A 15,543-nucleotide genomic window follows, 5' to 3' on the forward strand; every position below is an offset into this window, starting at 1 on the left:
TCCCCGCCCTGCCCAGGAGCCTCGGGGAGGGGGCCCTCCGCCCACCGCCCCCGCGGGGACCCGCACCTGAGGAGAGCGAGCGGTCTCGGGGCTCCCCCGCCCCCCCGGCACAGACCGCTCCGGCTGAAGACGATCGTTTTTTATATTCCCCCCCCTCGCGCTTTTTTTTTTTTTTTTTCTTCCCCTGTTTTGTTGTTTGTTTGGTTTTTTTTTTTCTTTTTTTTTTTTCTTTCTTTTTTTTTTTCCCCTTTATTTTTAAAGGACCGGCCTCGCAGCTGAGCTGGTCCCTCCCCGCCTCGCCGCCCCCCGGGCTCTGGCGGGGGTCGTGTCCCCCTGCCCGCCGTGAGGGCTCCGCTTCCCCCGAAGAGACTTTGCGGGGTCCCCCGGCCCCCGAGGACAGCTGGGGAGGACCAGGCTCCCCGAAGACACTCTGCGATTTACCGCGTCCTCCTCCTCCCCCGAAAAGGCTGGGGATCGGCCTCCCGGAGACTCCTCCATCCTTCCCCGAAGAGACTTCGAGGGTCACCCGCAATTTCCTCCTTCCACCCTTCTCCCCCTCCCTCCTTTCCCCACGGAAGGAATTTTTACCCAGCGGAGGATATTTTGGTTTCGCCCTCGCTGCGAAGAGTATTTCGTTTTGGGGAGGGGGGGTTTCCACACGGGAATTTAATCCCCCGCTGGGCTGCTAAGGAGACTTTTGCGGCCTTTCTCTCTCAAGGAATACCTTCCCCCCTCCCCTGCCCCCGCAGATGTTTTTTTGGGGTACACCCCAGGAAATTTTTCTTGCTCTGCCTTTACGAATTCTTCAGACTGGCCTTGCTTCTGGCCCCTGAAGTTTGTTTTTATGATTTTAAATTTTAATTTATTTGGAATATTTTTGGAGCAGGGGAGAAGAATCTGACCCCCCCACACCCTGTTGCCCTCGGACTCCGAAGAGACGAGCCTGGATTTTTCTCTCTCCCACGGCCAATCCTTCCCAGTCATTCCACAATTTGCCCCTTTCTCATCTGATGACTAAAGGAACAGGAGGAAGAGGAGGGGGGGTTCTGGATTAATTGCCCCCGCTGGATTATTTATTTTTTCCTGCTTCTCTTGCTTGGCATCTGAGAAGAGAGGAAGGAGGGATGTCAACTGATTTTTACCCCTAGCCCCCTGGATTAATTACCCCATTTTTATTCTCTTGTTGGATCAATTACCCCTTCACCTTACCTCCTCTCCCTCCCCTCCTTATGCGAACGAGAAGACAAGAGGAACAGGGAGGATTTTGATCTTAATCTCCCGTCGTTGGATTACTTACCACCTCCCTCTTTCTGTTCTCCCCTTCCACGGCGGCTTTACACCCCCGATTGAGCTCCAGAAGACGAGAAAACGTTCTGAGTTCCTCTTTAATTTTTTTATTTTATATTTTTTAAAATATATTCCCCCCCCCCTCTCTCTCCCACACCTCTCTGTCTCTCCTCGCGGGTTATTCCCCCTGCCACTATTTCGCGTGCGTGTGTCTGTAAATCCCTTATTTAATTGTATTATTATTTGTGCGTGTGCAGAGCCCCCCTCCCCCTTTCCCTCTCGCTGTCTGTCTCTCCCTCTCTCCCTCTCTCTCTCTCTCTCTCTCTGTCTGTCTCTTTCTTTCTTGTCGGAGGCTGTGGGATAATGGCGTGTGGGTTGTGGCTGTGAGGATGAGTTCCTGCTTCGTGCCGAACGGGGCCAGCCTGGAGGATTGCCATTCCAACCTCTTCTGCCTGGTGAGTGTCGGCCCCCGGCTCGCAGCCGCCCGGGGCCACCGAGGGAAGGGCTGGGAGCTCCGGGGGAGGGGGAAGGGGCAGTGGAAGCAAAGCAGCCATTTTTAGCGGAGCTTCTGCTGGATGAGCCCTCGGAGTAGGCCCTGCCTGGAGCAGCCAACTCTCCCATGCCCCTCTGGTTCCCCTCCATCGCTGTCTGTCTCGCCTCGCCCCTCCCTCCGCTTTCTTCCTGGATAGCAGCCTCCCTGGAACTCGCCTTTTCCTCCCCTTTCCGTGCCTTCCAACTTTTCCTCCTTTCTCCCCTGCCCCTGCCCCTGAGCCTGGTGTTTCTCGGAGCTGCTGCTGCTGCTCCCGGCCCCACATCTCGGGGAACTTTCTTTTCCCTCCTCACTCGTGGCATCCCAGGCGAATCCTCCCCTTCTTCCTCGCTTTTACACGGATCCCTTTCCCTGCTTGTTTTTATTCTGGTGATGCCCTGCCTGTCTTGTGTTTTGATGTGCACCATTTTGTAGTCTTTTTTTTAAAACCCAAATATCAAATGGTTCATGTTGTTGAATTTTGGTAGCTCCAAGAGTAAATTCGATATAACTGGACTGTGATGCAATTTTTTGGTGTCTGTGCTGAGCTGTTTCATCAGCTTTTAATGCAAATGAGCTAATCTTAGCTGTCTGCCTGATATTTATGATCCTAGAGATTGTTACAACAATCCTGTGCCAATCTGTGGCACTCATATTTTTGGATGGAGGGGAATCCGGGCGGCCTGACTGTGTCTGCAGCCTGCATCAGGCCTGCAGCTCCAGATTAATAGTACAATTTTAAATCTGAAAGTCTTTCTGAAGTAGCAACTGTTGCAGACAACCTTTCATCTAAATTGCTCTCCTGCTGAAGGTAGGGAGGCTGCCATGTTAGGTTTAAATGTTGCAGTAATCTTTTGTGTGTTGTCATATTGGGAAGACAAAAAATAGTAACTTCTTAGCAAATGCCAGCCTGCCTGGCTCTGCCTTCCCAAAGAGAACCCGGGGCAATGCCTCCCCTACCTGCCTTAAGGTGCCTGTGCTGGAGTGAAAAAACTGAGTGCTAAAACTTGGTGTTGTGGTGGAGATAATCCAGGAATTGTGTGCTTCCTGTTACACACGGTAGTAGCTCTTTCCCTGTGTAAAGCCAAATTAATTTTTGCCTAGGAAGGGGTTTAGTGGATCATTATCAGCGTGGTTGCAGGTCTAACATATAATTGAATGATAAAACGAGGATTTAAATCATTGAAATGTGGTGTGAGGAATGAAAAGTATGATAGCTCTTGGTAAAATCAGTGAAGACGAGAGATTTCCTGGGGGAGAGACAGAATTTTTTTGCCATGGAGAAACTTGTGAAATTTTCCCAAGTGGTAGATGGCTGGAAGAACGTGTGATTTACTGTATCACCTATTTCCATGGAGTAATCTTGGATGGAAAAGGCAGTGTATGCATAAGTAAGCAAAAAGAAAGATGTTCTTTGCTAAGGCAAGTGTTTAGGAGATTGGACTGTGTCAGTCTGTGAATAATAACATTACTCACTCGTCTTTCACTCTTTTACTTTAAATCAAACCCGCTTTTTCTCTGTGTACCCTTAAAGCTGCAGTGAAAACAAACAGCTCTTGCTTTCCTGCAGTTATTAAACTGGGAACACCCAGGGATCCTAAAGCACACACAGAACCAACCAACCAACACAGTTCCACGAAATCCCGGGGGATCCCTTTCTCGGATCCCTTTCTCGCACCCCTCTCCCCGCGTGCGGATGCGCTCGCTGCGGATGTGCCCGCACGCTGACAGCCCTTTTCTCCCTGCAGGCTGATCTGACTGGCATTAAATGGAAGCGTTACGTGTGGCAGGGCCCAACGTCTGCCCCCATCCTGTTCCCGGTGACGGAGGAGGATCCCATCCTGAGCAGCTTCAGCCGCTGCCTCAAGGCCGACGTGCTCAGCGTCTGGCGCCGCGACCAGCGGCCCGGCCGCCGGGAGCTCTGGATATTCTGGTGGGGGGATGACCCCAACTTTGCTGACCTGATCCATCATGATCTCTCAGGTAGGAGCTTGCTGGCACCTTCCTCTGGTCACTGGAAGGATCTGTGGGTTCTCTGGTCACTGGAAGGATCTGTACATTCTTAGCTCGCTGCCACTCAGGGCTCGTTTCCGACACCTGCACCAGGTGGAGTGTTATCTCCAGACAAGATGAATTTGTTGGTGTAACCCTCACCAAATTACTGCAACCATCTGTTCTCCCCCTTGGACTGCTGGGTTTTTCAGAAACAAGGGATTTTTGGATTTTTGGTCCCCACTTGTTCCCTTGAAAGAAACAAAACACAAACCTATGAGTTTTGGCAGCTTCTTCATGAGAAAGCTGTGCTGAAAGCTGTGCCTGTGATTCACAAGTGATGTCTTAAACATGTTTTGATAAGATCCCTTTTGTTTGGGCAATTAGAATTTTCAAATTCAAATAGTAAAGCTCATTTTATTATGTAATAAGAAGTGTAGAGGTCTGGGCAGCTCTTGAGCTTTTTGGAGTTGTTTTGGTTGGAATTCACACCATCAGTGAGAAGCCCTCAGAAGGAGGCACCAGGAGCTAACCAGCTGTTTCCATGCAAAATCTGTAAACCTTTTAGTTTTTATGATTCCTCTCCCCCACTTTTCCTGGTGCCCTGAACCTGCTTTCAAACCCAGCCTTTTGAAAGACTGACAATATTTGTATTTCTCAATAATGTTGTACTTCAAATTTGGCACCTTCCTTTGGAACTGTTTGCTTGTTGAGCTCAATTCCCCACGTAGATGGTTCCAGCTGCTTATCAGCAAGGTGACGAAGTTAGATATTTAAATTGGGTGAGTCTAAAGGTGAGACTCAACTAATTCGAGGGAAAAAAAAAACCCCAACAAACACATCACTCTAATTTCCTTTCAAATAATGTACAGCATTCAGATTACTGAAGTGTAAAATGAGCCCAAGGTTTGGTGACCTGGTAACCAGAAATTGTTAATGCTGCCTCTGTGTGTGTGTGTGTGTGGATAAGCTGGAGAACAAACAGGAGTTTAAAGTGCCACTGAGGAAGTTGACTTGAAACAATTTAATAATGTGTGGAATTTTCATACAAAAATACTGTGATCTGAAAAACAATTGACGCACTGAAATGATGTTTATTTCTTTGAATAGTTGACTTCAAAGATTGGGCTGTTGCTCCTATTCCTGTCTGTCCTGGAACTACAAACTTTGCATTTTAAATGGCACTTACACTGGAGTTTGCTTGATATTTTAGTGCATTGGAGGCTTCCTTATTATGACCTATAAATAACCTCAGTTGTGACCTGCAGGGAACATCCTTTGTGTGCCTGAGCTGTAACTTGGACCCAGTGCTGGGTGGTTTTGGCCTGGGCCTGCCCTGAGCCAAGACCAGCACTTGTGTGGAAGGACCTGTGTGAATTTTGTGTGCTGTGGGATTAAATTGACACAAACAAATTTAGAGTGGGAAATCCAGTGAAATTTAAGCCATTTGGAAAGTGCAATTTTGTGCTGCCTAACCACTAAAATTATTTGTTTGAGCAACTTTCTTTGCCACTTCTTGAATCTGTCTGCTGGTGATTTATCACAGAGGGACATTTGGCAACAGCAGTGGTTTGTAGCTGCAGTTCCAGCTCAGCCCCTTGTTTGTGCTTGTCCAGAATTCCCCTTTTGCACAGGTAGATAAGCAGGTATCATCCCAGGGAATTACCAACTCTTAACCTCTCTTAGGGTATAAGGCAGAGATAGTGCAGGATTAGAGTCTCCCAGCCATGTCTTTGGGTATTTTCTTGGTTCAGGTCACCTGTGGGTGCCTGTGCTTCCCCAGAGCTGTTCCACACGTGTTGTGTGCAATGCTGCTGCTCCTCAGGCTCTCACCTGCAGCTGTGTCTGACACTGCAGAGGTTTTGTCCTCCTGGAATGAAAAAGAGAATTTGTGTGTGAGGCTCTGGTGCCAGGAGCTGGGATAGATCCTCCTGTGCATCACAGCTGAGGGGTGCCCACAGCTGCACTTTTTCTCTTTGCTGTTACACAAAATCTTCACGTGGATCTCATAGAAGAGAGAATTATGGCTGAACCCAAACAATGTTATCTGACCTTTGTCGTAGCCTAATGGATTTTTTCATCGGTGGACAATTTCTCCTGGTAATTCACACTGCCTTGTTCTCCCAATGACTGCTTGTTACATTTTCAATGGGAATGATAAATGACTTCTTAGCACAGGCTTGTTACCTGCAAAATTGATTGGAAATTGTTTGCTGCTGGAGGCTGAGGTGCTGCCTCATTTGGAAGTTTGCTGCTGGATGGGTGAAGGATTGTCCTGCAGGATGGGGACAGGGAGGAATGTGGGAGCAGTTTGTCCCTCAGTGTCTTTGGACAGATTTCTCCTGGAGAAGTGGCCCTTGAGAGACCCCTGGTTAGAAATCTGCCAGAGCCACATTAATAACTCTGATTCTGCTGCCTTTGCTCTGAAACTCTGCCTGCTCAGGACAGGTTGGTATTTTGACAGTTTCTGAATTTTTGGTGATGTGCAGTTTCAGTGAACAATGGGTGTTCAGTGACTGGAACACATCTTGGTTATCAGCCCTGGGGGATTTGAAATATGTCAGCTTCCCTTTTGTCCCCTTCCCAAGATGCCTTCAGCAGGGGATGCAGGGTTGGGAATGTACATCTTTGCATATCAGATTGAAGAAATAAATGCTATCTCTGTGTTCAGCTGCACATTCTGCAAGTTCACTCTGTGCCCTGGAGTCACGTTTGAATCCTGCTCGTGGCTGTGTCAGGGTTCTCACTGCAAGCCTTGGATAAGTGTCTTGTTGATGGTCAGGGATTGTTGTTGCCTCGGGGCATGTCAAAAGGAGACTTGTTCAGAGATGCTGATTGATCAGGAATATTGACTTCACTCAATCATTTATTTTTTTCCCTTCCCTAGGAACCTACTTACTGTACATACAGCCAAAAACCAGAGCTCTGTTTCTATCCCAACGTAGCTAGAGGCAGACAGAAGTTAGTGAAATGTTATTTTAGCCTCTAACAACCTCAAAGGTTATGTTTTTGTTCTGACAGTGAGGCTTGATTATAGTAATTCTTGCAACTCAAACCCTAAAGTAGGACATCTCTTCCAATTTCAGCAGGCAATGGTCTCTCACAGCTCTGATCAGCAGTTATTTTATTAGAAAGGTTCTCTCTTATTTTCATGTGGCTACTTCTGCTCTTGGATTATTTTCTTTTAAATTGGCAGTAGATGATTTTAAACCTGAGAACAGTGGGGTATGAATTATGTACAAGACATAGTCCCAAGGAAATGGTTACAATTTGATTAATGCTGGGATAGGGGAATGCTGCTATATGGCTTTGACCTTCAAATTGCATCTCTTAAATGGTGAGCTGCAAGATGTATCTTTTTCATTCTGGTGTCTATTAAATTTGGCTAATTTACTTTAAAAATTAAAGACTTGTCTGTCATATATCAAGATAATCAGTTTTTGTTTGCTGAACAATCTTGCTCATGCTTCTGTGAGGGGGAAATGTATAAAAATAATGGTGGCTGGAGGAGAGCTGGGGAGAATCCTGGTGTTTGTCTGGTGAAAACAGTCATGGCAGCACAGTCTGATATGTGCTGTGTGGTTTTCAGTGCATGTGCATTCTAGATCAAATCCCTGTCCCCAAAAATGCAGTGAGGTTGTGCTGATGTCAGCACTGAGTGTCTCACTGCTCCAGGACAATGGAAAGCAGAGGATGAGCCAGTTCCCATTCCAAGGGGCTGCAAACCCTGCCAGCTGCAAGGAGTTGGCAAAGGCAGCTTGGAAAAGAGTTCAGCCAGTGATGCCTTTTTAAAATAACAATTGCTCCCTAAGATCATTTAACTCCTACAAAAAATACCAACAAAAACCCAACAAAAAGGGGAAAGGATGCTTTTACACCACTGTGCACCTGGTGTGAGCAGGGTGAGCTGCAGCCCCGAGGCTGGGCAGGGTCTGTGTGTTCTGAGGCAGACAGCAGAGGCTTTCCAAGTGTTCCTGCTGCATTGATGCTTCAGCATTTCCTCAGTCCTCCATGTTAGAGATGTAGCCACTTAAGCAAAAGTGCTGATAAGCATTATGCAAAAATTACTGAGGCAGTTTTATCAAACTTCTGTGTCTGGCTGTGAGCTCAAAGGTGACAAAGATTTAACTTTCCCTCCCCATCTTTCCCTGACCACCATGCACGTGAAACATCAGTGGAGTCAGGTGAAAATGCTTTGTCACAGGCAGGGAATGAGGGTTTGGCACGGGCTCGTGTTGGTTGTGTGTACAATGGCACGTGCAAAACCACCTGGCTACAGCAGAACACTGAAATATTTCACTTACTGAACACTTACAGAACACTGAAATATTTCACTGCCACATCTACCTGAGTGTGGAATTACCCAGTGTGGTGGAGGGTATGGGATCCTTTAGCTGGGAAGTTTTTCAGTTTTTCTTGTGGCTTGTAGCCAAATTTACACCTTCAAATGGAGAGGGAGAGCAGTTACCTTGTTATCCTTACAAACTGCCATGGCTACACTCTTACAGAGAGGTTCTGCTTTGAATTGTCAGGATTTAGGGAAGATTCTGCTGGGTAGAGAGCATAAAACCCCTGTGTGTGACACTGGAAAAGGCCAAGCAGCACAAAAAGCAACCTGGAGTGGAGCTGAGTGTTCTCACTGTGGCATTTTGGACAGTTTGGGTGCCCAGAGTCTGGGATTCAGATCCTGTTCAGTGAGTGTAGATAACAGACACCACTCTAAGAGCAGCAAACTTCAGCTGTCTTACTCAGATTCTTACACTGGTATTTTAAAATTGTATTGCTTTCCTTTTTTTTCTTTGCTTCTCATTTGTTTCAGGCCCTCAAAACAGAATTTCAGTAGCTTTGCTGGGTAATTCTTGCTTTGAGCAGTTTAAAGTATTTTAATTCAAAAATCTGGGGGTTTAAATGGAAAACTTCTACTCCAAGTGTTTGTCATATCATTACAATATTGTGCACATGACTCTGTTTATTTACTTCCCTTGGAATCTGGGGTTTATATAGGAAGTTTAATTGTATAAATCAGGTGTCAGTGTTTTTATAACTGGCACAGTCATATAAAGGAGCCTGTGAGGTGAGAAATGCTTCCAAAAGAAAAGTCTCACTCCTGATATGAAAGAATGGATTTTTCCCCTGTGTAATTGAAATAACTGGGGGGAACTGTACTCCAAAGTGGAGGCTTTGTTTCTTTGCACAGTTTATTTTAGAATTCATTGAGCATTAGGGAGATATTGTTAATGGTGTGATAAACACTCAGCCTGTGGAAGAACTGGTGTTTACTGGTGTGCTGTGTGCTAAAGGAAGGAGGGAAATTCATGTTTTAGGTCTTGACAAAAATATCATTTTCAAGGCTGTATATTTATCTGTGCAATATAGATTTATCTCCATATATGTATTACTTCTTAGAAATCCTTGATTAGTAAATTTTACTAAATATCTATGAAAAACAATATGCTTTAAAAACCTGACATAAATTATATTTTAATATTTAAAGATACTCCTTATTCAGAATTCACTAAATTTACAGGAGTTTTGTATTTGGAGGGTGCTCCAAATTTTTTCTTTACTCTTTACACCACACAAACAGAATGGCACAATCAGTAAAATGAACTTTGCTGGTTCAGGTGAGCTGTGGGAAGAATGGAAAGGAGAACATAAAACTTCTGAAGGCCTCCAATAAAATTGGTAACATTGAGAAGGTGCTGACTGATAAAGTTTGTTTATGTGTAGTATGCAAATTGCTTTTTCCTGGCCATTGTTTCCATGAATTCCTCATTCCCTGATCATTTTTAGCTTCATTTGAGGAAAACTCTGTCTAATATGTGATATAAAGAGAGAGGGAGCAGTGGGATATGAGCATAAATTGTTTAATGGATTGACATAAAAATAAGTGTGCTGGGGAAGAGCTGAGTGCTGTGGACAGCTGAGAGAACTCATCAGAAATGAAGCACTTGTAACCTTCAGCTTGCCAGAGCTCTTCTGTGGATAACACTTGTCCAAAGTGAAATTGTGGCTTAGCACCTTTGGAAAAATGAGTCAGCAACTTCTTTTGGTTTGTTAGCATTATCAGATGGAACATTTGGATTTGTTGTTTAAGAAAAACGAGAGGACCAAAGTGCCTCTTCCTCTCCCCCTCCTGTAATGAATGGTTTGCTGTGCACAATTTCTATTAGGTGGGAGGGGTTTTCTCATGTCGAGAAACAACAATTTGAATTAAGAAGAAAAATAGTTGGCAGATGTGAGCAGATGTCATGTTTGCTTCTCTCCACCACTAAAACAGGGGGAGGGGAAGGACTAAATAGACTTCAGAAAGTCAGAGAACACTTACTGCTGGCTTTTTTGCATGAATTTGAATAATGTTCTGAAGTGAGGGTTTCTTGAGCTGACAGCTTCTTCTACCTTCCCTTTCTGTGGCAAGGTGAGCCTCACTCAGAGCAGTGGTCTGGTGAGCAAAAATTGGAGTTTTAATTGTGATTTCCATCTCAAACCTTGCACTTTCTCCACATAACACACTCAGCTGAGAGCTCTCTGGTTCTGCAATAACCTGAGGGAGGAGAGCATTCAAGAATTACATCCTGGGGCAAGTCCTTGCTTGGAAACTTGATCATAGCTTGGTGGTCCTGAATGGAGCTTCATCCATCCTGAATGGAGCACCTGGCTGCAGAGAATGGAAACATCTCCTTTGTGTGAGCACCAGAACACAAGATTTGTGTTATTTCAGTATCCCTACAATCATCCATGGCATTGCCACACCAGGCAGCACTGGCAGAACCACAGGACACAGCCTCAGGCTGCACCAAGGGAAATTTAGGCTGGATATTGGGAAGAAGTTTCTTACAGAGAGGGTGATAAATTCTGGAATGGCTGCCTGAGCAGATGGTGGAGTCCCCATCCCTGGGTGGGTTTAAAACAAGCCTGGGTTTGGCTCTCAGTGAAGTGCTGGGTTGGACTCAATGATCTTAAAGGTCTCTTCCAACCCAGAGATTTCCCGAATCCTATGAAATCTGTAATATGCCAAAACAAAATTAGGCATAAAACCTGGAATTAGCTCCTTCCATTCAGTCTTCTGGAAGCTCCTGGATGTGTACAAACCAAGAGTGTAACCTTTGAGATGGTGAGGAGTTTATTGTGCAGCTAAAGTCCACGGTGAGCCTGCCCAGGAGTTAATGTTTGCTCTGCTGAGCTGAGCTGGGCCAGGGCAGTGCTGGGCACCCCAGGGCTGGGGAGCACCCCCCGAGCTTGGCACGGCCACCTCACACCCTTTGACTTTGGACTTTTGTTGCTTTTTGTTACCAGAGCCGTGTGTGATGTTGCTGCAGTGAGTTACTGTGTTATCTTGTAGCTTTACAGTTTTTAAAAAACAACTTTTTGCTCCACTCCAGCGCTGGAGTAGGGTGGCGGGGTGGAAAACTTTGTGGTGAGGTCTCTGCTTTGGGAAATGCTGCTCCTTGTTTTGCCTTGTCTTTCCCAGAAAATTATTTCGTGGAGTGATTCATCTGTAATGATGCACACCTCCTCTTTTGTAAATGATGGGGCAGGTTTGTTTACTCTTATTCTGTCCCTCAGAGTTCCTGGGAGTGACTTTCTTTTACTCACAATACTGGCCTTGTGTGGAAATGAACTTTTCCCTGTGTGGAATATACCAAAATACAAACATGCTCACCATGTTTTGGTTCCAGTAGTATTGAAATTCCCTTCTCTGGCATCTCTGTCATAAATATTGTTTATTGTAATGATCTGTAAGGTTTTCCCTAGCTAAAACTCTGAGGTGTGTGGCTTTCTAGACGCTCTCTAATTTAAGGATATCAAGACTTTAGTTAATAATATTGCAACCTTTTAAGCTTGTAAGTGGCTTCCAGAGAAAGGTGAAGGGGTTTATTTCCAAGGGGGATTTAAATGCAAGGATTTGCCTGTGTTGTGAGGTTTTCTGACCATGGAGCAAAGCAGGGGAAGCAAAATTGTGTGTGAGGGAGAGGGGGGCAGGCACAGAGCTGCTCAGAGCTGGCTCCAGCCCCTGGGGATGTGCAGGGACAGGGCTGGGACAGAGGAGAACCTGTTCCCACCTGGGCTCTGTGGGAGCTTGGAGCAACGACCTCCACAGGTCCCCCCTGACCTGAATTGTTCCATGACTATCCAGAGACTGGAGTAAAAATGTCTCCTTATCTATGTCAGCCAAGCTTCTCCTCTCTCTGCTGCCTGGAGTACAGAGCAATGGCATCTGCAGAGTAACTCTGCTGGGTTAGTCCAAGGAGAGCAGAGCACATCCTGAGGGGTGGATGTGAACCACAAAATACCAGGAATTAGAGCCAGAAAGGCAAGATATGAGTGCCAGGGATTTAAGGGCAGTATCTCAGGGTTTATTATATTATAATATTATTATTATCCTCCTGTTAGTGTTGCTGGGGATGAATGATATCAGATATGTCCTGGGAGACAGCCAGGGACTCCCAGATGTGCCTTGTTTTACCTGGATGAGGGAATGCAGTGCCAGTGCAGCTCTTTGGAGCTGTGCTTGTGCTTTGAGGGCCTCTAGACCCTGTTCAGACACTGAGCAAGAGCCACAGTGGTGCAAGAAGTTGCAGCTCCTTGTCACAAATCTCACTTTTCTATTTGGCAAATCACCTTGGCTTGTGTGCCTGTGTTTGATTGTGGGCACAGAAGGTGTCAGTGTTTGACTGCAGAATCCCATTGGCAGGAGCTGGGCATGGTCTTGCTGATTTTTCTCTCTGTACATCAGAAAGCAGGGCCAGGCTGCTTAAACATCTTCATTTTTAATGTTGAATTAAAAAGAAAAATGGCAGTTTTGAGTCTTGTGAGGAGAATTAGGTTGCTCTGACCAAAATTCTGAATCTGAGCATTTTTCATTGTCATTGAGGGTCAGTTGATTGCTGACTTTTATTCCTGGCTTTCTTCAGTCAATGCCACTCAAAGACACCAGGGTATATTAAGTCTGGTTTTGATAAACTTATTTTTAAGCCTAATTGTCACCAATCCTGCAGGATGAGAACCCAGACTCCCCAAAACACCTCACAGACAGATCCCACAGCGCTCCTGCAGCCTGCAATACACAACACGCTGCTGCCACTTGTTTCCTTTGTGTACAAACAACTGTTGAATCTTCTCTCCCTGTGGGGGATGAGATGTTTTTCCAGCTGATCACTTTTAGCAGCTCCATCCCAAAGCGAGCAGAGTTATCTGAGCACCACAGGCTGGCTTTGGTCGTGCCGCGAATATCTCTGAAAGCCTCGTGGGATAGAAGAGGCTGTTGTGACGTGTGTGCCGTGACAGGATGGGATAAAAGGTGATTTCTGTTTCCCCTGTGCCTTGCAGAGGAGGAGGATGGGGTGTGGGAGAACGGGCTGTCCTACGAGTGCCGCACGCTGCTCTTCAAGGCCGTGCACAACCTGCTGGAGCGCTGCCTCATGAACCGGAACTTCGTGCGCATCGGCCGCTGGTTCGTCAAGCCCTACGAGAAGGATGAGAAACCCATCAACAAGAGGTAGGAGCCTTCACTGTGCTCTCTTGGACAAGCTGGAGGGTTTGTTCTTTGTGCTAGAAGAAAGGTTTGATGAAGAGGCTCCTGTGGGTGATTTATTCTGGAGCCCGGGTCTCTGCTCTTTCTTATTTTGCGGCTTTTTTGGAGTTCTTCAGAAGTTTCTTAAGATGAAAGGAAGTAATGCTAAACATGGTAAATAATCTCCTCTGTGCTGTACCCATGACTTCAGAATCCCTTCTGGTACCCATGTCCAAACCATGGACAATGGGTGTTGGGAAAGAAGGTAGAGTCTCTCAGAGAGGAAGGAAAAGATACCTGAATGAAGGTAGGAAGAAAAATATACCTGAATGAAGGTATCTTACCTTTAAGGACCTGCATGAAGGTACCTTTTTTAAGGTCCTGAATGAAGGTATCTCATCTTTAAGGTCCTGAATGAAGGTATCTCATCTTTAAGGTCCTGAATGAAGGTGTCTCATATTTTTTAAGGTCCTGAATGAAGGTATCTCATATTTTTTAAGGTCCTGAATGAAGGTATCTCATATTTTTTAAGGTCCTGAATGAAGGTGTCTCATCTTTAAGGTCCTGAATGAAGGTGTCTTGTATTTTTTAAGGTCCTGAATGAAGGTATCTCATCTTTTTCAAGGTCCTGAAGGAAGGTATCTCATCTTTTTCAAGGTCCTGAAGGAAGGTATCTCATCTTTAAGGACCTGAATGAAGGTATCTTACCTTTAAGGTCCTGAATGAAGATACCTTGTCTTTAAGGTCCTAAATGAAGGTACCTTTTTTTAAGGTCCTGAATGAAGGACCTTATGAAGGTGCACCTGCCCTGGCCCTGCAGGTGACAGGAGCTGGTTGTGCTTGCTGACACCAAAGACTCATCATGGAGAGCTCCCAGCTGAGCTTTGGCTAAATGGCATCCCATGGGAGATGCTGAGAGTTTGGAATGTCAGCTCCTGGTCAGAACAAGGATGGTTCTGCTGTCTGGGAATGCTGCTGGTGAAAGGATCCATGTGGCCTCCATGCTGGGGGGGAGGAGAGAATTTTTGATCTAAATTGGAAGGACTTCTTCTCATGGTTCTAACGTGGTTTGACACGGTCTATGTTGCCTAGCAATAAATAATGAAATGAATAAAAACTAGGTTAGCTGGAACAAGTTTAATCGCTGTTCCCAAATCAGCTTTTAAAATCCAAAGTAATTTAAAGCTTAGATGATGGGATTTTTTGTGTGGCTTTTTTTTTTTTTTTTTTTTTATGTGTGTGTATGTGTCTATGGATGTGTTAAATCTTGCATGCAGGAAATTTTGAGATCAGTGGCTTTGCTTGTTGGGTGTGGAGTTGGCCATTGTTGGCATCTTCTGCAATAAATTTAAACTTGAAAGAAATTGAGAAGCTGTTTTGGAGCAAAAGAAGCAGAAGCACATGTTTGTGTGTGTTTCTATTAGTAGTTGTGAACTGCTGCTTTTAATTTATGTATAAACTTGTCCTTTAGTTCCAGGCATTTCTTTCTCCACCCTGGTCAGGGCAAATGTTTCCTCTCTGGGGTGTCCTTGTCCATCCATTTTTTCTGCTATAAATCAAGAGGAAAGGGTTTACTTTTAACTATTTTGGCCAATATTGGGTTGGCACAGTCTGGGCTTTCCTCCTTTGAGGAACTGGTTGACCAAATTGCCATTTAAAACTAGCATTGGTTATGTCCTGGATTCTCTTGGAGTAATTCTATAAAGCTCTCTAGAGCAGCTGGAAAAGCTGATGAAAGCTTTTAAAATAAAATAGCAGTGTTTGTTTAATTTGGAGGCTCTGATTCTTTTTTGAAGAAGGTCAGAATGTCAGCGTGCTTGATGAAAATAACTGAAGGAATTGTGTGCTTACTCACACAATTTCATCATATGTAACCCAGAACTACAGGAGAAATATGTAAATAGCTTTGACAGATCTGTGTAAAATATTTTATTGTTGAGAAATGTCAGTATTTCCTACCAGATAGCTCAGTGCCATGTGATGCTCTGAGCCCTGGCTTTTCTGGAATGAAGTGGGGAATGGTGAACAGATGTGTGCTCTCGTGGCAAATTTGGCTCATCCCTCCCAGGAATGTCCAGGATTGGGATCCTCTCTGCTCTCAGCAAAGTTGGGCTCTTAGAGGGCTCAGTTCAGGCTGTGGGAGAGAACCAAACCCTGCCATGGGTGCTGTGTGCTGCCTCTGTAGCCCCAAACACTCCTGAGCAAAATGAACATTTCTGTC

The 15,543-nt window shown here is 45.3% G+C and overlaps 1 protein-coding gene across 1 annotated transcript in view; it reads left to right on the plus strand.

The window, feature by feature from the left end:
* Nucleotides 1-259: 259 nt before the first annotated feature.
* MED13 (mediator complex subunit 13) overlaps nt 260-15,543 on the plus strand; it is a 54,184-nt gene continuing 38,900 nt past the window's right edge. Inside the window, exons 1-3 of the mRNA XM_058037485.1 lie at nt 260-1,742; nt 3,565-3,799; nt 13,139-13,307. Of these exons, the coding sequence (XP_057893468.1) occupies nt 1,677-1,742; nt 3,565-3,799; nt 13,139-13,307 (470 nt within the window). The 5' untranslated portion in view covers nt 260-1,676. The remainder of the gene's footprint in view (nt 1,743-3,564; nt 3,800-13,138; nt 13,308-15,543) is intronic.

The sequence above is a fragment of the Melospiza georgiana genome, chromosome 19 (genome assembly GCF_028018845.1).
Source record: "Melospiza georgiana isolate bMelGeo1 chromosome 19, bMelGeo1.pri, whole genome shotgun sequence".
NCBI classification, from domain to species: domain Eukaryota; kingdom Metazoa; phylum Chordata; class Aves; order Passeriformes; family Passerellidae; genus Melospiza; species Melospiza georgiana.